The sequence below is a fragment of the Phycomyces blakesleeanus genome (assembly GCF_001638985.1).
Source record: "Phycomyces blakesleeanus NRRL 1555(-) unplaced genomic scaffold PHYBLscaffold_4, whole genome shotgun sequence".
Classification (NCBI taxonomy): domain Eukaryota; kingdom Fungi; phylum Mucoromycota; class Mucoromycetes; order Mucorales; family Phycomycetaceae; genus Phycomyces; species Phycomyces blakesleeanus.
In genome coordinates, this window is record NW_017265137.1 from 2509837 (window position 1) to 2534334 (window position 24498).

A 24498-nucleotide genomic window follows, 5' to 3' on the forward strand; every position below is an offset into this window, starting at 1 on the left:
ATACTTGATCACTAGAGATTTTACTTTTTTTATACATGTTGTTGTTGTTGTTGTTATTTTTGATATATATATATATAATAAAAGGGGGAAAAGGAAAAAAAAGGCAATATTGTGCTATGGGATATATATATGTAGATATATGTATATCATTTAGAGAAACTGACGGCGATGGAGGAAACTAATGAGATCATATTTTGTAGCTACACCAAGACACCACTTGCGCTGACTATCGGTAACCACAGCAAAAGAATTCTTTTCAAAGAATTTGGCTAGAATGGAATAAAAACAGTAGATTAATTAATTGTATGTTGAAAAAGTTAATATCAGTTGTTTGAAATTTACCGAGTTCAGCAAGACTTGTATCGGGCGTGATGACCTGGTACTTTGAGAGATTGCCAGATGCCTTGTTGAAGGCATACATGCACGATTCAATGCGGTCATCGAGTTTAACAGTGCCCTGTTCAAGACGTGCCTGGAGAGAGGCAAGTGACACATATCCAACGAGCTTTTTGTTGGCTGGATGGATGACGGGCAGTTGTGAGTATTCGCGTTCAAGCATGAGATCAAGAGCGTTGGCTATGCTGGCTGATGGAGGAATCGTTACTGCGGCAGGCAACTGAAGATCCTCGACACTGGCAGCACGATAGCGATCATGGGAAAGGTATTCCAACTCACGCATGACCACGTCGTCAGCCAGATCATTCTCCAAAAGCCAGTCATCCGACAAAAGTGTAGAGGTGTAGTTGCGAGAGGTGTCGTTGAGAATGACGACAGAACGATAGGTGTGGGTTGTGTGCTGCGTAATACCCGCAGCATGGTTAGTGGCAGCTGCGACCACTGCACCAGAAGATGGACCTAAAAAGAGTATACAATTATTAATAAATATTATTATTGGGAGGGGTGATTTCCTATAAGCTAAAGCCCATAAAAACATCCCACATTCTCTTTACTCACCACACATCACTCCCTGGTCACGGATCAATCGGCGTGCCATTGAATAGGCTTCTTTGTCAGATACTTGGATCCATTCATCCACAACTCTCTTGTTGAGGCTGCTGGGCACAAACGTGCTACCAATATCCTCTACTTTCCAATCCTTCACAATTTTACTTTAGTCACGGGCCAAAATGGTCAATAAGATGATGTTATCTGTAAACTTACTGCGTGATGCCCTTGAGGCTGGTGAGATCCCAATCCCGATCCCACAGGTTCAACACCAAACACCTGATAGAAAAGTAACCAAAATTTTATATATTGTTATTGATCGAGTTTTTTATTATTATTATTCTTGATCTTCTCCAAGGAACCCCACTGGCTTTTTCTTTTCTTTCTTCATTTCTTTTTTTTTATTTACCTTGAGACCAGGAATACGCTGCTTGAGGTAAGAAGCTATGCCACTCATAGCCGCACCAGATTCTACACCCACAAACAAGGCGTCCAAAGACGCAGATGTCTGTTGAAGAATTTCCTCTGCTAGGTTATGGTAAGGCGTCAAGTCAACAATACGAGTTTCATCTACAACCAGAGCATCTTCCCACTGTTCGGCCAGCTTTTTGGCAACCGAGTGCGCACTCTCGGGAGCCTCAGGTCTGACTTCGTTTGGTGACCGAACGATTTCTGCACCCAATGCCTTGAGCAGTAAGATACGATCATTTGAAGTACGTTCGGGCACGACTGAGATAACTTTGTAGCTACGTTTTGCGGCCAAGGTGGCAATAGAAATACCAAGATTGGCACTTGAGGGAACTAAAATGGTTCGTCTCTTGTTTTCGGCTGGAATCCCGTGGCGTTTTTCGTGTTCATCCAAAACGTACTTGGCCAGGCGATCTTTGATGCTACCAGTTGGGTTGGTGAATTCAAGCTTAGCGAGCAACTGGACTATTATTATTATATAGATATTTTGTTAAATAAATAAACAAAATGAAAATAAAATTTAAATAAAGGTTAAAGGCCGTGATGTCATTAAGAAATTAGTTTACCTTTGTTAGTTGTTCCAATGTCAAGCATTGGCGTGAGACCAATGGAATCAGACAGGCTTTTAGTGATGGCTGGTGGTTGACTTGTCATATTTTTATCTACTATTATTATAGTTTATTAATAATAGAGTATTTTATTGTGTAGACGTGTTTATTATTACTTTTATTGCCTTATTTTTTTTCTTTAAAGAAAAATAATAATAATAAAAATAAAGAATTGTATCAAACTTTGTGTGTTCTCTCAATGGCATTCAGGCGCCGACTCTAGGGCACATCTCATCTCAAGTGCCACGACAAAGTGCCTCGTATGCCTCGTGTGCTGCGGAATGTGGCGCATGAGGAGGTTGTCATGGCTCCGCTTCCTATTTTTATACTGTATAAAAGAAAGAACAAAAAAAAAAAGAAATTGTGCCCTTTGGCCGCAGCAGAAAGTTAACTCCACTCATCATGAGGTCAAGTCACATTACATAGGGTCACATGAGGATGTTCCTCTTTACCCCCTCTCTCTCTCCTCCTTTAAAGATCATTTATCATTTTTTTGCTTTTTATTGCTTTCCTTCTCTCTTTCTTTCACTTTACTCAAGTACCGCACAACAAATACACACATACAAAATACAAAGAAATTTTAAATAAAGTAAGTAAAAGACTTTATTTTTTTCTTTACTTCTTAAGAATATAAATAGTTGGCAAGACAATATTGTAGGTTTATCTAACATGATTTCGTAATTAATTAGTTTATCAACCATGCGTTCCAAATTCAAAGACGAGCATCCTTTTGGTAAGTCGCCAAGGGTCTTTTTGGTTATTGGTTCGCTAATACTATAATGAAATACAATAGAGAAGAGAAAGGTAGAAGCCGACCGTATCAGACAAAAATACCCCGACCGTATTCCAGTTATTTGTGAAAAGGTCGAAAAGAGCGATATCCCAACCATCGATAAGAAGAAATACCTCGTACCTTCAGACCTCACCGTGGGCCAGTTTGTATACGTTATCCGAAAGCGCATCAAGCTAAGTCCAGAAAAGGCCATTTTCATTTTCGTAAATGAAATCCTCCCTCCTACCGCAGGTAAAAAATAAATAAAATAAAAGCAAAGAGGTTAGGATAGATAGTAATGGTAGTGATTGTGGTGAAATGCTGGAAAGTGGATAGTTGTGATGGTGTTTAAAATATATACGTGCTATATTGCATTTACATTGTATGCCCATCCATTCTAACTTGTATTTGTCATACTTTTCTGTTGTTGCTTTACAGCTTTGATGAATTCAATTTACGACGAACACAAAGACGAAGATGGCTTCCTTTACATCACTTATTCTGGTGAAAACACTTTTGGGTCTCTTCTGGAGTAGTAGGCGGGTCATTTTTTACATACATCTTTTAAATCTGTCTTTTCTTTTCTTTATTCTCGTTTCGTCTCCAACCCCCTCTATCTCCTTCTCCCTTCTTGTACAAAAAATCTCCCCCTCTTTTTTTTAAAGGAAAAACCCCCATCCAATTCAATTCGATTAAACTCAATGCAATTTAATTCAGTTCAGTTCATTTCAATGATAAAAAGGAAAAAAAAAATCCGTGTGCCAGATAGATAGATGTACAGATAGGTAGATAAATTCATGCAATCAATCATGCGTCAGTCAATATTGTGTATTGTTTTAAAATGTTGTTGTTGTTGTTGTTGTTGCTGTTGTTTTGTTTAATGGTTTATTACAAATAAAGTAATAAAACTATACGACAGACGGCAAGGTTGGTCAAGTAGCAGAAGTAACTGCTTAAAGACCCAACTTGGTGTGGCGCCAGTTGCGACGCTTGGCGTTCCAGCTATTTTTTTTAAAGGAAAAGAAAAGTTTATACAATTAGTAAAAAGAAAAAAAATTAACTAGTCATCTTCCACATTCTAAAACCTCTGGAATCTCTATCTCTATCTCTATCTCTAAAGAAAGCTTACCGGATCTTGGTGTCAGTCTTAAGACGGAACCAGTGGGGGAGAGGGCGGTTCTGCTTCTGGGCCTTGCCAAGCTTGACCTTGGTTCTGAACGACTTGTTAGAAGGCTATGTAAAACATAAAAGGTAGGTAAGGAGAGAGGAAGAGGAAGGAAGCTTGCGTCAGTCGTCTTGTCTTTCAATCGTATTCTGGTATTTTTCGTCGTGTCTGTCTATTAATCATGGACATCCATCTATCCATCTATCTATTCATCTATTCATTCATCCATCCCATCCCATCCTATTCCATTTTATTCCATTCCATCCATCTTTTGGTTTGTGTTCGCTCTTTCTTTACTTACCATGATTGGCTATCTGATCAAGTGAAAGAGGAGGACGCTTTAGGCAGCCTTGTCTCTACCTTGCCTTGGCTTGTCTCCCTCGGATAGCAAGTCACACCATTTTATAATCAATCATTAAACCACTTTGCATTTCAACTCAGGCGTCATTTTTTTTACAAGACAGAAAAATAAATAAAAAAATAATATATATATTATATATAAATTTTAAATTTTAAAAGGACTGATGAAAGAAATAAGATATATAAAAAGATGAAATAGTAATAGTAATAATAATAATAAAAAGGGATATATTTGCGTGTGTATTTTATATATAAAATTAAGACGAGTGGAACATGCAAGAAAAGGAAGGAAATAAAAGAACGGAAGAACAAAGAACAAGGAAGAAAAACAAGAAATACTTTATCGACGCTTCAGTTGATTATCAAGTGTGCGACGCTGTTGACCAAGCCAAGAATTGGGATTTACTTTGGAATTTACAAGTTCCTTTTGAGTACGACGAGTAACATCGTACCAGGCAGAGATGATCAACTGTTGCTCACGACGTGCCTGAAGACGTACTTCATGCATCTGCTTCTTCAGCTTATCAATCTCTTCATCCCGCAGACTCAATTCAGTTCTCAGAGAAGCAACAGCCTCATCGTAATCACCACTATTTTCTCCCAACTTGGTCTCCTTGAGCATCTTATCTTGTTGCTTGATAAACTATTTAATTCACAAATACATACAAGAAAAAAAAATAAGTAGAAAGGCATTAGATGGAGAAAAGAGAAGAGAAAGGTATTTGACAATAATAACAGTAACCATCTTACCTCTTTAGCTTTACGCAATTTGATCTGGATCTCATGTAGCTGTTCTTGGACCTGGGTTGCCTGCTGCTGCAGCTGGGCATTCTGCTGTTTGAGTGGCTCATCATCCTTTGCACCAAAGGCAGCCAATGAAGCCTTCATTTCGCTATTCAGACGCTCTCTCTCCAACAAGAGGTCCTTTTGCTCAATACTCTGGCTCTGTAGCATATCCTTCTCCAACAATAGTTTATTGATGTCCTGCAACTGCTTCTTGGTCTGTTCTTCTAACAGACGGGATCGCTGTTCCATCTCCTGGTACTTGACCTTGAACTCGTCAAAGTCTCCGCCATCAGATAAGTTGAAACGACCATCCACAACTCGGTTCTCCATCTTGGATACTTCGTCACGAATAGATTTCGACTCTTTCTCGAGATCAATGATGTGCAAACGGAGCGATAGGGTATGTTGAGACTGATCCAGCAGAGCATCCGGGATGCCTTCTCGGATACGTGCCATATCGCTCTGAAGAATATCACGCTCCTGAGATACTTCGAGATAATTCTGATATATATATATGTCAGTTTAAACTCTCAAAATCAAACAACAACAACAACAAAAGTTTGTAAACTCAAGTTTTCTTTCTTATATACCTTTTCAAACTGACTCTTCAGACGGTTTGCATCATCCAAAAGATGTTGGAGAACAACAGCTTTTTGGCTGCGACCAGAAGCATTTTCTTCTTGAAGTGTCTTGATTTGTCGTTCAAGACGACGCTTGGAAAGCTTACTATTTTAATATAAGTTTATTAGTATACTTTTAACAAAAAAAAAACATAATTACACACTTACAGCTCTGTGACATTAGATTCTTTGAGAGACTCTTCGAATGAATCTCCTGGGGTATCTTCATAATCTAAATCCATATCATCAGTAGCATCTGCTACCTCACCACCACGTGAGAAAAGTGCACGATCGAGTGTGTTGGCTATATACAAAGCATTTCAGTAATATAGATAAAAACAAAAATAATTAATAAGATATCAACTTGATGATACTGATGATTATGTTGCTTGCATGTTTTCTTTCTTCTTATTATTATTATTATTATAAATACCTCCCAACTGGGCTTCTTCTAGATGTTCTTCTAAAAGCTGGATACGATCAGCATCTCTTTGTCGCTCCAACTCGAATGCTTCAAACTTTTTGCTCTGTTGGTTGATTTCATACTCCATCTTATTTTTCTCTCTCAAAAGCTCGTTGTTCTTAGTCTCGAGCGCAGCCACTTGATCTTTGTAAGAGTCCATCAAGGTCTTAAATGCCAAGACTTTGCGATATTCCTCTTCGATTTGTTGATTGCGGTCCATCAATGAATGGTTTTGGTCATCGAGCGCTTTGATCTGGCGCTTCATGTCTGCACTCTCTTCTAGTTTTTTCTTATATTTCTCGATAACGTTTTCTGCCTTTTGGAGTTTTTCGGTAGCGTGTCTATATTCGTCCAATTGATCCTTCAGGCGTGCAGCCTTTTCTGCTTGTCTTGCAAGATCTTCTCCCTAAAATAAAAATAAAAATAAAAAATCAATATACTCACCCATTTTCTTTAACTTTATATATATATATATTCTTACTCTTCGTGTTAGATCTTCAATTGTGTCGGATTGAGTAGACATCAGCATTTCTAATTCTTGGCGTCTGTCTTCGCTTCTCTGGCTAATTGGAAATTTACAAAAAAAAATTGTTGGTGATCAAGTGCCTTTATCTTGTGAACAAACAAACAAAGATTATACTAAAATTAAAATCAAAATTAAAAATATACTTACAGGTCTCGTTGAAGATGTTCAATTTCTGTTCTCATAATAAAATCTGCTTGGCCAGTCTTGTTGGCCTGAGCTACGGCCTGGTCCATTTCACGCAATCTCTGTTGAAGATCTTCTTTCTCAGACTCCAATGCATCCTAGAATTAAGATCCAATATCAGTAAAAAATTCGTGTTGTGAGTGTGTGTGTGTGTGATTGGAATAAGATAATCAGGCAAGTAAAATGAGATGTTTGTTCTTTACATAGCGGTATCGAATCTGGGCCAATTCCACAATCAACTGTTTGTGGGCACTTTCGAGTTCTTCTTTTTCAAATATTATTCTAGAAAGTTCATTTTGACTCTGGTAATGGCTGTCACTGTTAAGAGAAGTTAGAAATAAACGAACAAGAAACTATGGACACACACATACACCAACCAACCCGCACTCAGAGAGACAGGCAAGTTGGTTGGTTGGTTATGTTGGGGAAAGGGGTATTTTTTTTTGTCTTACTCTGCATAGGAACTCCGAGGGGTGTTGTGGCTAGCCATGGATTGGTGATGTTCATGTCCTCCACCTCCTCCACCTCCATCGCTTTCCATTCTGTGCATAATCTGGGCACCGTGGAAATAACAAAAAAATATATGTAATTTGGATAAACATCAGCAACAATAACAATAACTATATTTTTTTTCTTGAAAGAAAGGAAATCTTGCCTTTCTTACTTCGTGAATGTTGAGCATTAATGCATGCTGCTTCTCTTCAGACAATTCCTGGATTTTTTCAATGTAAATCTGATTTCGGCTACAGTGGACGGCTACATAGAGCACAAGTTTGCACAATTTGTGAAGCTCTCGGAAATTAGCGTCCTTGGCAATCTTTGTGAGGTCAACTGCCGGAAGTTTTTTGTGGTCTTCTCCAAGCACTTCGGTGATATATCTTGAAAGAAGTTTGTCTAATTTCTTAAGGTTGTTGACTTTGAGAACCCAGTTATCTCCCACATCGGTTGACCGTATGAGTTTGAACCAGGTCGAATCTCTAGAGTAGCAAAGCCAAATAAATAAATAAATAAATAAACAAATAAATAAATAAAATATTATTACTAGTATTAATAGTAATAGTAATAATGCCAGCAAATCTTACATGTCAGCCAATACTTCAAAAAGTGTGATTCCGCTGGATAGATCTGTAATATGTTTACAATGGTGTGAAATGTTGAATGAATTGATCTAAAACAAAAGAAAGAAGAGACATCTTGTATTAGGCTTTTGTAGGAATCCGGAAAAAGTATTGCCAACGTATGCATACCCATTCTACCAGTACTTCTGCCTGGGTTTCTTCTTCCCTTGTCCGGCTCATCCTGCTAGTGTCTGTGCTCTAATTAAGAGAGCTTGATGTGGAATGATATAAATGTACATAAAAGAGTATGATTAAATACATGAAGGCGATGACGGCTATTTTAAATCTTCTGGCTAGTTATTTACCAGAGCTTGTTGTCGTAGAGAGAAAAAAGAGAGAGAAAGAGTAAGAAAGAAAGATAGATTGAATACTGAAGCAACACTATATTTAATAAAGTATGTAACACAGTGAAGAAAGGAAAGTATGTCTATTTTCGATTAAAGAAAAAGAAGAAGAAGAAAAAAAAGAATCAACAAAAAAAAATCAAAAAAAAATCAAGGCACCAAAATACACTGTGTATCGAAGGGATGAAAGTCTGAAAGGCGGATGAGTAACGGTCACCCATCTGCGCTCAGAGAATACTCCCGTTTATGGTAATCGTCCATGCAGTGACGCGAATTCACGCTATATAAATCCCCAAGGCTAATACAAAGTCAGGCATGCATGAACTTCATTGGTTTTAATTCAGGAATTTGCGTTAGCTGAAAATAAATTCTGCGTTGGTAGCATACTTTTCTGCGTGTGCTTTGAATTCGAATTTAAACTCATCACTTTGAGAAAGTAACAAAGTCGATCCAAAACAAGATATTGCTGTCAACATATGTAATAGATCATATTAAAAAGGCATCACTACATATAAATAAATGTTTTTACTGTATATGTATCTATGTATGTAGGTATGTAAGTATGTAAGCTTGTATAACTATTTAATTGATACATGTAACTAAGCATTCATTAAATGTAATAAGTTAAAAAAAATACCTGTAATTAACTTTGAAATATATATTTTTATTAGTATTAATACTATCACTATTACCATTAATTAATTAAGCAATTGACTCGCTGAAAGAATCGAACATTAATATAATCATTCTTTCTCAAAATGTTTATTTCATTTGGATAATTATAGCCGTTTAATATTTTTGAAGAAAGTGTCTCCTGTTTTACGAATTTGATCTTTATATATTTGAGGTCCATTCCTATTTTTCGTCAGGTATGCAAACGTTAAGTATCTCTTTATTATACAGACCTCCTTTGTAGTTTTGCATACGACATCCTTTTGTCTTCTTCTCTTGTATCAATACATAGCTTTTTTATGTCTTATAAAAATGCTCAATGGCGGCAATACTCAAATAACTTGATCTTCAAATGGTCCCTTTGTCAATTGACGTGAGCTCCTTTGTGACAGCTATTATGATCTTCTTGCACCAAGATCAGATTACTAGTACTCTTAAGATTTATTTCATATATCAAGGGATGAAACTTTTAAAAAAAAATAAACTTTATTGATTTTGTCCAGACAGGCTTTAATACCTAATTAATCGGGTCATCTATTTCTAAGCATAAACATATATATGTATGCACTAATCTTTAATATAATTCACTCCTTTTTTATACACTGTGTATGCTATTTTCATTTTCTGTACATGACGGAATGTAAGGGTTACAAGTAGTATATTCACATCTTGTATAACAATTGAGAACCATTCTATAAATCTTTATTCAAAAAAAAAAGTTCTGTGCTTTTGACTGTGTTATACCCCCTCTATTCTTAATTTGAGAATAATAATAATTAAGCATAGTCTGTAGGGCTTATATTCTCTTACATAGCGATATGTGTATCTGTGGAAGGGAAGAGGGGGCTTAAGTATAAATAGCGCAATTTGGGATATATATTTCGTGTGCACTTATTTGAGTTCAGGATTTTAAAAGAAGAAAATGATCGGAAGGTCATGGCCAGTGATTACAAGCCCGTTGTGCGAGCTACTCTGCATAAGCAAGACGGTGTACATTTTAAGATTAGAATGGACTTTATTATTTCGTCAATGACAAATCGTTAGACACAAGAAAGGTTAAATGTTTATATATATAAAAAAGGCCCGGTTATAATAATCTAATTTATATTTATATATAAAAAGATGTACTTCATGATATGTTTAACAATGTCAAGGCTAACATTGCGACTCCTGTTTTTAATTAACAACTCATATTTTCTATGTTTTTTGTTTTTCTGTTTCTTTTTTTGTTAATATAATCAATTGTCTATACTCTTTCAAAATAAACTAACCAAGATATCAATTGTGCGTATGTGTGGTTTTGTTACCATGCTCGTAGTACTGATATGTCTGGGAAAAATGAGCCCGGTGTACCGGAAGAGTTTTTTAAGTATAAAGTCAAAGCTGACTTACCGAAGCATCGGTGGTTGATAGATATGGTTACAGAGCGTCATGTATTGAGCGGGCATTTCTTCTGTTATCTATAGTAAGCACCATGGCTTTGTAACCGAGACTTTTGAAAAGCGGCATTTATATTCAATTAAGAAATATTTCAGCTTATTCCTTCTTCTTCTTCTACTTTTCACTTTTTAATTTATTCTTTTTTATATTTATTTATAATATATATATATATATTCTGATACCATGTCTCAAGGCTATTCTTCTTTGCCTAGAGGTGGGGATCTTGAAGATCCTTCTGGTTCAGCAGGCAACAATGATTCATGGATTAATCGCGCGAGCCAGTGGTGGAAAGAACACTGGGGATCATCTGAAACAGAAAATGCACCTCTCTTGAACAAAGGAAAAGGTTCTCTTGAACCTCCTAAAACCAACAACTTCAAGAACATAGTCACAATTGTTGGTGCTGTCATTGCTTTTATCATCATCGGTGGAATCTACGTTATGCTGGTACCCGATAGCGAAAAACGTGAGTGGGATAGCTTTAAATACCAATGATAACGGATAAACTCCTCTCCTTTCTTCTTTCTTTGGGCTACTTTCCTACCTAGGAAAACACCAATGACAAAAAAAAAGTTGCACAAAGTGACTTACTAGTTTCTTTTTATTTTTATTTTCAAGCTTTGCCTTCTAAGAGAACTCCGACAATGGCCGAAGATTTCCTTGTCAAAGAGGCATCTGGCGACAGCGTCCATGAGTATCTCAAAGTCTACACATCAGTATCCCATTTGGCAGGCACAGAAAACGACAAAAATCAGGCAGAATGGACACGGGATCAATTCCTTTCTTTTGGAATCGATTCCAAGATCGAGACTTACTGGCCAATGCTTAACTATCCCGTACAACGTCGATTGGCCATCATTTCTGGACCTGAAGAGTTCCTTTATGAAGCTTCATTAGCTGAAGATATTGTTGAGGAAGATGAGACCAGCAAGAATCCTGAAAATGTTCCTACTTTCCACGGTAAATAAGAACCACATAAACTTTATTCCCTTAAAAGATATGGTGTCTCATATTGATTATTCTTCTCTTTCTTTTTTTTTTTGGTTAGGTTACTCAAAGAATGGCAGTGTCACTGGCCCAGTCGTTTATGCCAACTATGGACGTCTTGAGGATTTTGAGTACTTGGTATCTCAAGGCATTGAACTCGAGGGAACCATTGCATTGATGCGTTATGGAGGTTCATTCCGTGGTCTCAAGGTCAAGGCTGCAGAAAATTATGGTTGCATCGGTGCATTGGTTTTCTCTGATCCTATCGATGATGGACCACTTGACAAAGAAAAATTCCCCCACACAAACCCTGCGGAGTCTTACCCCGAAGGTCCATGGTAAGCAATATACAAAGAAGACAAAAACAGTTCATCAGCCTCATTAAGCTCCCCCCTTTTTTTAATTTTATTTTTCTAGGAGATCACCTAGCTCTGCTCAGCGTGGCTCTGTTCTTTACCTCTCCTTGGCTTCAGGTGATCCCTTGACCCCAGGTTATGCTGCCACAGAAAACGCCACTCGTATTAATCCCGAAGACTCTCCCGCACTTGCCAAAATTCCATCTCTTCCTCTCTCGTGGCGCGATGCTCTGCCTCTGCTAAAGGCTACTCAAAATCGCGGTGTCGTTGGCGAAACTGACTGGACCGGAGGTCTTAACGAAGTCGGTTATTTCAGTGGTCCCACCGAAGGTCTTGTCAATTTGGTCAACATTGTGGACAACAAGATCACTCCAATTTGGGATGTCATTAGCCGTATTGAAGGTTCTGAAGAACCAGACCGCGCCATTATTCTTGGTAAGTACACCTAATTTAGATAAACACCAAAATAGCGTAAAAAAATAAAATAGAAAATCTGACACCTTATTATGTAATTTATTACTTTAGGAAACCATCGTGATGCCTGGGTTTATGGCGCCGTTGATCCTTCCTCAGGATCTGCTTCTATGGTAAATAATACAATTGTATAAAAGCTCTCTAGTTTATTCGCGCTCATCTAATGAAATCGGCTAAATAATAATAATTATGTAGCTTGAGCTTGGTCGTATCTTTGGCAAGCTTCTTAAGACTGGATGGCGTCCAAGAAGAACCATTATCTTTGCTTCATGGGATGCCGAAGAATATGCTTTGGTCGGATCTACTGAATGGGTTGAAGATAACCGCAAATGGTTGGTTGAGCAAGCCGCCGTCTACATCAATGTCGATGTTGGCGTGAGTGGTCCTCATTTCAACACCCAGGCTTCTCCTTCTCTCAGCAATTTGCTCTATGATGTCACCAAGACACTCACTGATCCTAGAACTGGCGACTCTATCTACGACACTTGGGGAGCTATGACCAACATGACCCGCGGCGAGTCTGCAAAGCCATACGTCGGTCCCCTTGGTTCAGGATCCGACTTTGTTGCTTTCCTCGACCATCTTGGTATTGCCAGCATTGACATGGGCTTTGGTGGTGACTATGGTGTGTACCACAGCAATTACGACAGTATTCACTGGATGGAGAAGTTTGGTGACCCCACATTCAAGTACCACGAGTCAATTGTCAAGGTCTGGGGTTTAACCGCCCTCCGTCTCGCCGAAGATCATATCCTTCCAATCCGTCCTTTCGATTATGCAGTTGATCTCGAGAAATCAGTCGAAACTCTGCACGAATATGCTTATCCCCATGTATTCTTTGAGCTTGAGGAAGCTGTGCAACAGTTGACCAAAACTTCTTTGAAGTTCAACACCAAAATTGAAGAGGTCGAAGCCAAGCTTTCAGAGTACTCTGAAAAGTCCAACGCCAAGCTTCCTTCGTCCTTAACCAAACAAATCGCAATCGCCAATAAGCGCCTCACAAACTTTGAGCGTGGTTTCATTGACCCCGAAGGTATCAAGGGCCGTGAGTGGTTTAAGCATGTTATCTATGCTCCAGGACTCTGGACTGGTTACTCTTCCCAGGTATTCCCAGCCATTGCTGACGGTCTCGATGCAAAAAATATTTCCCAGGCTAGACATGCTGAAGAAAGAGCAGCTATTGCTATTCAACAGGCAGCAGAATACCTTAAAGCATAATATAATACAATATATTATACTTACCCAAAGTTAAATTGTACGAATCGGACGAAATCGAATTTCGTTACTCACAAAACCATGCTTTATATTTAAAAACGAAATGTCTTCATGTATACTTTAATTTAAGACTTTATTACTATGCAAAAACAAATATTGATTTATATATAGTATGTGTGTGTATATTGTTTTTATTTAGAATAAAGAAATACAAAATATTAATAATAGGACGTCTTAATATTTAAATCTACCGTCTAATATTTATAACAATGTTCGATCTATGGCGCATTTTTCAGTGAATATTATCGAAAATATAGTGGTTTTTAGACAAGCTGAACTGAAACACTCTTTAATATCCCTTTTATTCAATAGTTCAAATATAATAAGATACACAAGAGTTTTTTCTATCAATCTAGGCCAATGACTCGTCTTTTCTTAAAAGAAGATATCATTCTCAATCTCTTTAAAGGTTAAGTGTTTTTTTCTGGTCGCAGCTGATGCACTTCGATAGTATTGATGTTGTAAAAGCACCGTTTTTTGAACACTTGCACATACACAAAAAAGAAACTGAAATACAAAGTAACTATGGCAACGAACTAGCTATAATGGCCGGCATGTATCAAAATTCCACTCCACTTCATGTAATTCAAGCTGCAAATGTACCTATGTTATTATATCTATGTCTTGCTTACTCGATAAACTTTATGTATGTCAACTTATCTTTAAGGATTGTAATATAACAACCGCCTCTACATTTTTGGTAGACTACTCTTATACAGAATATTGAAGGATAAATTTTGTAATGTAACAATACTTGTTCACTCTTTTTATTTGAATTCAAATTATTTTTGCACTGTAAATATAATTGCCCATGTGTATATAGAATAACGAATGGAGGGTGACAAGAATTAATTGATAACCAAAGTACAAAATCGTTTGTAGATAATGATACCTGTTTCATATTATGTCCATATTAAACATCTTGTGCACAGTCTGTGTAAATACAGAGGACATTCACTTGCGTATTCAGTCCACTGCACCTTTTCTGTCTCTCTTTCAAACGTATATTTCTTTATTTCTTCTCATCTCTCATTTCTCCATTTTTTCATATTTTTCCTTTCTCCCATTCCAATGCATCTTCTTTACAATGTTCATCCGGATTAGTTAAATTCAACTAAACATTTTGCGCCATCGGCATTTTCAACAATCACTCTGAATTTTCTTTATAGACTTTATAGACATAAACAGCCTGCACAATTAAACGCAGTGATCAACATAATTACAAAATCATACATGTTATATCTTTATTTTATTATATTTATTTTCATATTCATTCAATTATATTAATTCTTTCTTATAAATGAGCCCTCCTAATTACAACATTGAACTCTTCAAGCAAACAAAAAATAATTAAAAGCGCGTTTTTTTTATTGGAGAAGATACTAGTTAAAAAAGACTTTATTTATTTATTTAAAGATATACATAAAAAAAAACTATTCTATTTGATTTATTTTCACTTAATGTTCTTTTACATGAGTAAAAGAATAAAAAGCATGACACCAAGTTCTTTGTCCCCGCATTACGCGGCTCAATCTCCTTCAGGACGTAAACCTGACTTGGTAGCGAAGGAGGTGCTGGAATGGTGGCAAACCAACGGAAAGCACCCGTTCATCCAGCCCCACATCTCGTCACCGAGTAATGTGGGTGCGAACTCGCCAGAGAACTTACCACTAGGTGATAAGGTCCAGCTCATTCGACTACCAGTAGCTTCACCGTCAGCCGTTAAAGAGTTCAGTCAGGTTAGCAGTGAAGAGCCAGCACATCTCACCACAGGTTAGACCTCCCTCCCCCCAGCATCATGATTCCACATTGGCGATGCGATGTACACAGTAGTCCTTCCAAAAATGAAAAGAGACCATGCCCCACGACTTCTCAGAATTAACTGAGCTGGCGAGTAACAACTTTCACTTTCCGATGCTTGTAGCATGGAAGAATCTCCCTGCAACGGTCGCAAGAGACGCCTCACTATGAAACCGGGACTGTTGTTGCTCAAGGAGAAAACAAACGACGCGCGTTGGAGGAGGTCTATATGTAACAGAAAATTTTTCGTCTGCGATTAAAGTTTAGGACTGCGCTTTTTGTCAGTCTTAGGTGTCCACGTCAGAGCAAACGTGACATAGCTATATATTCTTTTTACTGGGTTTGTGTAACTGTTCTACGGCAGAAGAGACAGCTAATAATATTCACTCAGAGTACTTATGAAGTCAACTTTGTAAGGTGAAGTAAAGTAAAGTAAAGAAGCAAAGAAGTAAAAGAGTAATGAAGAGTTTGGTTTCGATCGGTGTAGTAATAACTCTTAAAGTGGAGTACAAGTTTCTATAACAGTGATTCGCAGGTTACTCTAAAGTGGTCTGTGCGCTTCTTGTTCAAGGACACAAGAAAATGTTTTTTATTTTGTTTGTGCAAATAAACACAAAAGGGACCCACCATCTGCTAGAAAATTAACTCACATATATCTCAAAGTAATATTAAGCAGTAAGGAAAGTGCAGAAAAAAAAAGAAAGCAAAAGCTATATATATAGTTGCTATTTTCGATTGGAAAAGAAATGAGATACTAGAGACCCTGCTAATGGTTTGACCAGAAAATAGTCTAGATATATTTTTAGCTTAGTCAAGATCAATTTCAATTTGGTTATGAGGATTATTGAGTAGTTGACAAAGGCAATGCCGATTCTACAACAATAAAGATTCGATGCTTCATTGCGATATACAATTAAGACTTTATTGGTAATTCGATCTAGGAAGAAAGGAAGAAATTACCCCAGTAGAATCTATACTTTACAAAGAAAAATACTATAGGATAATGATATTATTTTTAAGGCCAAAATATATTACTAGATATTAATATTTCTATTTCTCTTTAAGCTTGCTCCTTTAGTTTTGCTTTTAATACCTTGATGCTTTAATACTTAAATATTTTAGAATTTAGAATGCGAATATTAAAATGCTTTTTAAAGCAAAATAACTTGACTTGCACTTTATACCAATTTTTACCTGATCTCAATAGTTTAGACTGTAAAGAAAAAAAGAAGCCCTCGTATAAGTTTTGCAAAATATTTGAAGCATTAGCCCAAATACACCAGGATTAATCCCATAAATTTCGAGAAAATATAGGTGCTTATATATTGAGGCTTTTAATATTTTAACCAAACCGATCATAATATTGACAAACACTTTATTGTGAACTAAAACTTTCTTTTCCACTTTGCTCATGCAACCTTGCCTTTTGTAAAAAGGCAACCTTGATCGCTCTTTTTTGTATTACAGATTAATTTCACGACCCGGTATTTAAATATGAGATAGAGAGGTATAGCTAGCTCTCGATAGAACATTCTACCTGGAAATAGTATGGGTTATATTCTACAAATCTAAAATATATGCTGGTATATTGTTCTAGTCCTTTATTCCACTAATAATTCTGTTGTTGTCGCGGTTACGTAAAATGAGAAGACGGTATTGGCTACACAACAGAAGTACAAGACCGCAGAATCTCTTTTTATACGTTTTAAGCTCGTCTTTAATAGGCCCTTAAACTTGCTGGTACCTGAGTACTACTTTTAAATTTCCCTTTTGGGTTCTTCTTTACTGACAGAAAGCTTCAATACTTTATTGTTCTTCTTCATGCACAAAGCCTGCTTCTCAAAGAATTAACACATAAAATTACTCTATAGATGATAAGCCACATAGATAAATCAATCTAATAGATGGAATTATTCTATTGGACGATCAGTGTTTACGTCATATCTCGCATATTCACTCATACACGTATAGAAAAATGGCTCTTCAGTGTGGGGGTAAGTAAACCCGCCTTTCTCATAAACACAACACAGAGAAATGTTCATGTAAGTAACAGAATTTTTAAAGAAAGTATACCTTACACATGTGGTGCTAATTATGATGAATTTATTTATGTAATTTGTAGTAATGTTACTTTGACATTTACCTAAATGCATTTTCCCAAGAAGTGAATGTAAGTAATCACAAAATAAAATAGAAAATACCCTTATTTCATTGAAACTCTTACTAACAATGCGTAGTTAATAGTAACGAAAAAGTCTGACCCGAAAGGGTCAGCCTTGACATCAGCTTGTCAAGAAAGCCTCTAGTGACGTCGTTGCGGTGAAAACCAAAGCGGCCAACCAAACCACGCCCAGTTAATGGCTCTGGGAACGGCTAACAAGAAACACCGGTCTACTCTGGTCTCCTCTATTCTGACATCTGGTACAACGTGGTCAATCCGTCATAGAGAGGTGTAGCATAGGTGGGAGCCACCGGGCGCCAATGAAATACCACCACTCTCTATGACAAGCCAAACGGACTGAGGGCGAGCCCCCTATACTCTCCTCCCCGTTGATGTCAGATGTTGAGGTTCAAAGACGATCAGATAGACTGGTTTTTTATGGGTTGACAGCCGAACGTTCTAGCGACGCAGTTGACCTATAATAAAACCAACTCAACCCGTGCGATAGGCATCCATGTGTCTGGGGTATGACTGATTTAACAAGTTGGGACGCCTATTTAGCCCAAGTAGAAGAGTCAGTATAGAGTTTGGTCCGACTGTCATGATGTACTAGTCTACTTCTTGCTAGCTGGTACCCGATATTGTAACAGCAAATAGAGTTTTTTTTCGCAAGATAAATTACTTTATTCAAGCCTCCACTCTCTTGTGATCGGTGTTCTGATCCTGTTTTCGCGAAGATGTGCTTGTTCAATGAGTTTTTGACTGAACGCCTTTAAGTCATCACTCTGTGCTGGAAACAATGTTACTCGTTCTCCGTACAGCTTTGTACTTGACACCATATATTGTTTTTCGCTTATTACTGTCTAGGCAGTCGTAAGCAAAGACACCCTGATAATGCCAATTCTAGAACGGTAAAATCTCGTTCATCCCAAACGAAAAAGGCGGGGTCTCCAAACTTTATACGGTCTTTGTTGCCTAAAAAAGTGAAGTTCGCCCTTGTCTTTCGATTTCTTCCCCCCGTCTCGGTCTATAGTTAACTTTTTAGTTGGCTTGACAGGTGTTTTTCCAACCTTGGTTGGAAGAGCGTGAGTTCGAATCTCACAGAGACGTATTACTAGCAGCAAGCTAGTTACAACTTCGTATATATTATAATTACTAGAGCACAAGCTAGTCATAAAGAGTATTTCAATATAGTAAAAATATCATTTAATTGTAAAAAGATATTTAATGGACTGCTTACTGCTTGTCCTTGACCAAAAAAGTTACAAAAAACCCTAACATATCGGCGTCCTCATGGCAAGTATTTCTAATATGTACGAGTTCAAAATCCCGTCTGCTGACCATCCTCACCTCAGTACAAACTATCTTGCGGGAATTACTTAAACAAAAACAAATTGGAAAGTCTTTTATAATAGGCATTGAATCATTTCTGACTCTCTATCTAGCGTCAAGGTGTAAACACACATCGATTTATAACATCATTGCTGTTGATGTCCCACTCAAATAAGTTAATGATATTACTATGTTAGCTGTTCAGAAAATTTGCAAGCTCACTGAGGTATTCGGGACTGTTTATGGATTAGTATATCAATAATGAGAAAAGTAGATATTGTGAGAGTGTTATTTATTAAAGAGACCAAATAATATTGCTTATATATGTTACTATTAAAATCCCTATAATTCAAATCCCTGTTGTGTAATAACTGGTTTACACTGTATGAGTGCGTAGTGTACGTGTTTCTGATGTGTAACAGTTATGGAGATTGTTAACTTGCTAGATTCATTAGCAAGCAGAAAACAGTGTTTGGTTCTGGAGTCTGTTCTTCACTCAATTGTGATGTGTGTACCACAGCTACCAGCATACTAGCCTTTCTATACTATTATCTTATTTATTAATATTCATAAAAAGAAAAATAATATATATATATATAATACAATATATAGTTTCTCTTTATTAATATCAACAAGCTTACTAGATATTTATTGACTATAATATATTGATAATAATAAAAATCCAAATCAAAAGAATTTTTAATTAACAATTTATTAGTTGACTATATCGAGGAATACATATATAGAGAGAAAAAAGTCAAATTCTTAGTTAACCACTTTGTAAATAATAATAACAGTAACAAAAGCGGATCCATCCCCCTCAGGACGAAGACCTGATTTGACAGCGAGGAGGAAAAAGGAGTTGGTTGCTCTCTTTCTAAGAAAGAGTGGCAAGGAAAGTAGAGGCGAGGTCAAGCAGCGCTGCACGCCAGCATACACCATTCCAAGCTAACGGATGTTTTCAGAACTAAATTTTCCGCACCACATTGCGCATAACCACAACCAACTCGTCTGGACACTTGCGCAGGAAACTGCCAGTGTGATACGCCAATAAAGACCGTAAAACACAGTACAAGAGATAATTCGTGCATTTTCTCTTGCAGGTCCAGAATAAAGAAACGTAAGCTCGCCTGAGAACGAAACGCCCAGAGAGTCGACACTAGTAAAGTAAGTATATCTTGTACTAATATTTTTGGCGGAACAATACTTACCAAAATTTCTTGCGACCAGAACGTATACTTTGCAGAGAGAATGTCAAATTCTTAGTTCACCACTTTGTTAAAAATAATAATAACAAAAATGGATCCATCCCCCCCAGGACGAAGACCTGATTTGACAGCGAAGGGGAAAAAATGAGTTGGTTGCTCTCTTTTGAAAAAAGAGTGGAGTGGAAAACAGAGGCGAGGTCAAGCAGCGCTGCACGTCAGCATGCACCATTCCAAGCCAACGGATGTTTTCTAGATCAACGGTTTCCACACCGCATCGTGCACACCCACAACCAGCTCGTCTGGACACTTGCGCAGAAAACTGCCAGTGAAATACGACAATAACGACCGTAAAACACAGTACAAGAAATCATTCGTGCATTCTCTCTTGTAGGTCCAGAATAAAGAAAGCTTATCCTATCTGAGAACTAAACGCCCAGACAAGATATTCAAAGTAGAGTCAGTACATATGTTATGATTTTGAACGTGTGCTATGTGTAAAATAATATGCTTATCCTGCTGCTAGTACTATGAGGTTAGCAACTTTTGTACCAGATAAACAGAAATAGCTGTGAAGAAAAATATACTACTCATAAACCGCAAAAACTGTGCTAGAATCTTGTTTAGCTAGAGTTTGTTGATAATGTATATGTGTAAAGCAATAGAAAAAGATCATGGATTAGAGTCGATGTAAATGAAGAAAGATCTGCAAAAAAAAGAGAGAAACTTATCAAATAGTGTCGGGCCAAACAACCGTGTTATAGAGAGAGCATGTCAAATTCTTAGTTCACCACTTCGCCAGAAATAACAATAGTGGATCCATCCCCCTCAGGACGAAGACCTGATTTGACAGCGAGGGGGGAAAAGGAGTTGGCTGCTCTCTTTCTAAGAAAGAGTGGTATGGAAAGCAGAGGCGAGGTCAAGCAGCGCTGCACGTCAGCATACACCATTCCAAGCTAACAGATGTTTTCAGAACAACATTTTTCGCACCACATTGCGCATAACCACAACCAACTCGTCTGGACACTTGCGCAGGAAACTGCCAATGAGATACGACAATAAAGACCGTAAAACACAGTACAAGAGATAATTCGTGCGTTCTCTCTTGCAGGTCCAGAATATAGAAACATAAGCTCACCTGGGAACGAAACGCCCAGAGAGTCGACACTAGTAAAGTAAGTATATCTTGTACTAATATTTTTGGCGGAACAATACTTACCGAAATTTCTTGCGACCAGAACGTATACCTTGCAGAGAGAATGTCAAATTCTTAGTTCACCACTTTGTCAAAAAAAAATAACAAGAGTAGATCCATCCCCCTCAGGACGAAGACCTGATTTGACAGCGAAGGGGAAAAAATGAGTTGGTTGCTCTCTTTTTTCAAAAGAGTGGAGTGGAAAACAGAGGCGAGGTCAAGCAGCGCTGCACGTCAGCATGCACCATTCCAAGCCAACGGATGTTTTCTATATCAACGGTTTCCACACCGCATCGCACACACCCACAACCAACTCGTCTGGACACTTGCGCAGGAAACTGCCAGTGAAATACGACAATAAAGACCGTAAAACACAGTACAAGAGACCATTCGTGCATTCTCTCTTGCAGGTCCAGAATAAAGAAACATAAGCTCGCCTGGGAACGAAACGCCCAGAGAGTCGACACTAGTAAAGTAAGTATATTTTGCTCTTATATTCTTTACGGAACAATACTTACCGGAAATTTTTGTGACTAAGACGGATACTTTGGAGAAAGAAAAAAAGAAAAGAAAGCAAATACATAGAGCAAGGTATACATATAAAGGGTATATACAAAGAGGAGTATAGATATAGATATAGATAAAGCTATAGATAAAAGTATATAGAGTCGGAAATAAAGATAAATAGAGTAAAGTCTGTTGAAAAATAACACTATCACAATAAAGGAATCTTTTAATGATAAAGAAGCCGTATATACAAATGAAAAGAAAAAAGTTCTTACCAAAATGCCCTTATGCCAAAGAGTTATGTTCAATCGGCCAAAAAAAAAACTATATGAGAGAGATGCTTTAAAGAAATAAAGGGATATATTATAGTATGGCTCAAAGATGAAGAGATATATAGACATATAGATGTAAAAGTTCTCCAAGGATTAGACGATATATCAATGGAAAGATAATTCAAAGGTAAAGAGATATGTAAGCATATAGATCGAGAGGTTCTCCAAGGATTAGGCGATATATCGACGGAAAGATAGTTCAAAGATAAAAGAGAGAGAGAGAGATAGAGAGATTTTGCTTGACCAAGCTTCTGCTAGTCTTTATATAGACAATTATTTGATTTTTTTTTAAAAAAAAAGAGGGAAAACATGGTCACTATATCGCAGTTTTTTGGAGTTATGAATGCAAATGCAGATCATCTCTTAAAATGCTATATAATACAACAGAGTAATAAGTTACCTAGTACTCTTTTGAATATTCTTGAAAATAATTATTACAAAACCTATGTAGATAGAGAGTATCAACTTATCACTCTTCAAAAAAAATATAAATGCCTCGATATTACTCTTACAAGGAATACACTAGAGTATATTGTACTGTATTCCAAAGAATAAAAGATATATTTGTAGCATTCTTACTATCAATAAGATAGCTAGGTAACATTTTACACACAGCGACTGATCCACATAGTAATTATAAGAGCTTTTTTTTTAAAAAAAAAAAGAGAGAGAGAAAGGAATCTACAGCATTAATAATTGATGTACACCGCTGAGATTTTAATTGCAATATACTACATTTGCATATCAATATTCCATCATATAATTATTATTTATATGGAGAATATTACTCGTCAAAGAAGTGCTCTGTAAAAAAAAAACACCCGCCTTCTCTATGAAAGCTTACACTTTATTAAAAAAAAACCAAGATCTTTCACAACATAATTTTTATTTTATATAAAAAACTTTCGAGTAATAATCTTTTTACTTAGATATGTTATGCCAATTAGTTGTGTTTTTGGTCAATGAGATAGTGGATCTTTTATTTCATTTTTGATCGAAGGCAGGTATAAGCAAAAATGTTATGCTGTATACTCTGGAAATAAGTGATATATTTTGTACCCTAATAATATATATATATATATAATTTTCTTGATCTATACTCACAATAAAAAACACTTTTGTACCAAATAAAGTCTTATCAAAACCTCTACCAACTTTTAAGAATAATAATACAACTTGTAATAAATGATAGCATGGGAGATATACTTTTATTAACAATTCTCTGTAAATAACATTCAAAAGTTGATTATTATAAGTACAAAAACATCATGTAAGCGTACTTGACAGGCTTTAGTGATATAATTCTATCTAATGTAAAAATTAGTATTAGGCGTTTGCATTAAATGTTTAAATAATTTAACTGCTAGTATTTATAAGTCATTTTTCTTCAATTAGATTATCTAGATTTTTCATGTTTTGTTTTATTATCAGAGAAAAAATGCTTTCTTTTGATACAAGTGTAGTAGCAAGAGGGACACTCATTGATAAAAAACAAGTTTCCTTCCAAAATTTATCAATAAGACATTATATTTATTTATTAACCGCATACAAATAATATCAGTTAATTGTAGAGTATGTATCCCATTATTTTTGTATACAAATGCCTTCGATCAAAAATAAAATAAAAGATCCACTATCTCATTGACCAAAAACACAACTAATTGGCATAACATATCTAAGTAAAAAGATTATTACTCGAAAGTTTTTTATATAAAATAAAAATTATGTTGTGAAAGATCTTGGTTTTTTTTTAATAAAGTGTAAGCTTTCATAGAGAAGGCGGGTGTTTTTTTTTTACAGAGCACTTCTTTGACGAGTAATATTCTCCATATAAATAATAATTATATGATGGAATATTGATATGCAAATGTAGTATATTGCAATTAAAATCTCAGCGGTGTACATCAATTATTAATGCTGTAGATTCCTTTCTCTCTCTCTTTTTTTTTTTAAAAAAAAAGCTCTTATAATTACTATGTGGATCAGTCGCTGTGTGTAAAATGTTACCTAGCTATCTTATTGATAGTAAGAATGCTACAAATATATCTTTTATTCTTTGGAATACAGTACAATATACTCTAGTGTATTCCTTGTAAGAGTAATATCGAGGCATTTATATTTTTTTTGAAGAGTGATAAGTTGATACTCTCTATCTACATAGGTTTTGTAATAATTATTTTCAAGAATATTCAAAAGAGTACTAGGTAACTTATTACTCTGTTGTATTATATAGCATTTTAAGAGATGATCTGCATTTGCATTCATAACTCCAAAAAACTGCGATATAGTGACCATGTTTTCCCTCTTTTTTTTTAAAAAAAAATCAAATAATTGTCTATATAAAGACTAGCAGAAGCTTGGTCAAGCAAAATCTCTCTATCTCTCTCTCTCTCTTTTATCTTTG

General features: G+C 36.4%; 7 protein-coding genes across 7 annotated transcripts; 4 read left to right on the forward strand and 3 right to left on the reverse strand.

Annotated features, from left to right (window-relative positions):
• Positions 1–14: 14 nt before the first annotated feature.
• On the reverse strand, positions 15–2074 carry PHYBLDRAFT_177020 (hypothetical protein). The gene is made up of 6 exons (XM_018437846.1): positions 1980–2074; positions 1355–1878; positions 1162–1224; positions 955–1096; positions 343–855; positions 15–269 (listed from the first exon to the last, which is right to left on the reverse strand). Exons 1-6 carry the CDS (start codon positions 2065–2067, stop codon positions 151–153), a joined length of 1449 nt encoding a protein of 482 aa, XP_018296014.1. The 5' UTR covers positions 2068–2074; the 3' UTR covers positions 15–150.
• Positions 2075–2535: 461 nt separating this feature from the next.
• On the forward strand, positions 2536–4009 carry PHYBLDRAFT_177021 (hypothetical protein). The gene is made up of 5 exons (XM_018437847.1): positions 2536–2610; positions 2711–2754; positions 2815–3045; positions 3232–3795; positions 3923–4009. The coding sequence occupies exons 2-4, from the start codon at positions 2721–2723 to the stop codon at positions 3327–3329; spliced, it is 363 nt and encodes a 120-aa protein (XP_018296015.1). The 5' UTR covers positions 2536–2610; positions 2711–2720; the 3' UTR covers positions 3330–3795; positions 3923–4009.
• A 7135-nt stretch (positions 4010–11144) lies between these two features.
• PHYBLDRAFT_96785 (hypothetical protein) lies at positions 11145–13442 on the forward strand (the record flags this gene model as incomplete). Its single annotated transcript, XM_018443983.1, has 5 exons — positions 11145–11430; positions 11519–11795; positions 11875–12248; positions 12339–12400; positions 12483–13442. Coding segments are annotated over 5 exons (1959 nt in total), but the record flags the coding sequence as incomplete, so codon positions are not given.
• A 1580-nt stretch (positions 13443–15022) lies between these two features.
• PHYBLDRAFT_164858 (hypothetical protein) lies at positions 15023–16651 on the forward strand (the record flags this gene model as incomplete). Its single annotated transcript, XM_018435090.1, has 2 exons — positions 15023–15335; positions 16485–16651. 2 exons carry the CDS (start codon positions 15023–15025, stop codon positions 16649–16651), a joined length of 480 nt encoding a protein of 159 aa, XP_018296017.1.
• A 1068-nt stretch (positions 16652–17719) lies between these two features.
• PHYBLDRAFT_141837 (hypothetical protein) lies at positions 17720–18005 on the forward strand (the record flags this gene model as incomplete). The annotated part of the gene is made up of 2 exons (XM_018430682.1): positions 17720–17783; positions 17872–18005. 2 exons carry the CDS (start codon positions 17720–17722, stop codon positions 18003–18005), a joined length of 198 nt encoding a protein of 65 aa, XP_018296018.1.
• Positions 18006–18206: 201 nt separating this feature from the next.
• PHYBLDRAFT_164859 (hypothetical protein) lies at positions 18207–18942 on the reverse strand (the record flags this gene model as incomplete). Its single annotated transcript, XM_018435091.1, has 3 exons — positions 18207–18351; positions 18487–18690; positions 18764–18942. The coding sequence occupies 3 exons, from the start codon at positions 18940–18942 to the stop codon at positions 18207–18209; spliced, it is 528 nt and encodes a 175-aa protein (XP_018296019.1).
• An 861-nt stretch (positions 18943–19803) lies between these two features.
• PHYBLDRAFT_68522 (hypothetical protein) lies at positions 19804–22163 on the reverse strand (the record flags this gene model as incomplete). The annotated part of the gene is made up of 8 exons (XM_018441968.1): positions 19804–20014; positions 20067–20116; positions 20348–20488; positions 20613–20687; positions 21051–21099; positions 21280–21307; positions 21559–21721; positions 22038–22163. The coding sequence occupies 8 exons, from the start codon at positions 22161–22163 to the stop codon at positions 19804–19806; spliced, it is 843 nt and encodes a 280-aa protein (XP_018296020.1).
• Between the last annotated feature and the right edge of the window lie 2335 nt (positions 22164–24498).

Coding starts and splice junctions, on each gene's coding strand:
- PHYBLDRAFT_177020 (XM_018437846.1), bottom strand. CDS start 2,067: ATGACAAGTCAACCACCAGCCATCACTAAAAGCCTGTCTGATTCCATT. Junction 1,879..1,979: donor CATTGGAACAACTAACAAAG/GTAAACTAATTT, acceptor TAATAATAATAG/TCCAGTTGCTCGCTAAGCTT. Junction 270..342: donor TACAAGTCTTGCTGAACTCG/GTAAATTTCAAA, acceptor ATTCCATTCTAG/CCAAATTCTTTGAAAAGAAT.
- PHYBLDRAFT_177021 (XM_018437847.1), top strand. CDS start 2,721: ATGCGTTCCAAATTCAAAGACGAGCATCCTTTTG. Junction 2,755..2,814: donor CAAAGACGAGCATCCTTTTG/GTAAGTCGCCAA, acceptor GAAATACAATAG/AGAAGAGAAAGGTAGAAGCC. Junction 3,046..3,231: donor AATCCTCCCTCCTACCGCAG/GTAAAAAATAAA, acceptor GTTGCTTTACAG/CTTTGATGAATTCAATTTAC.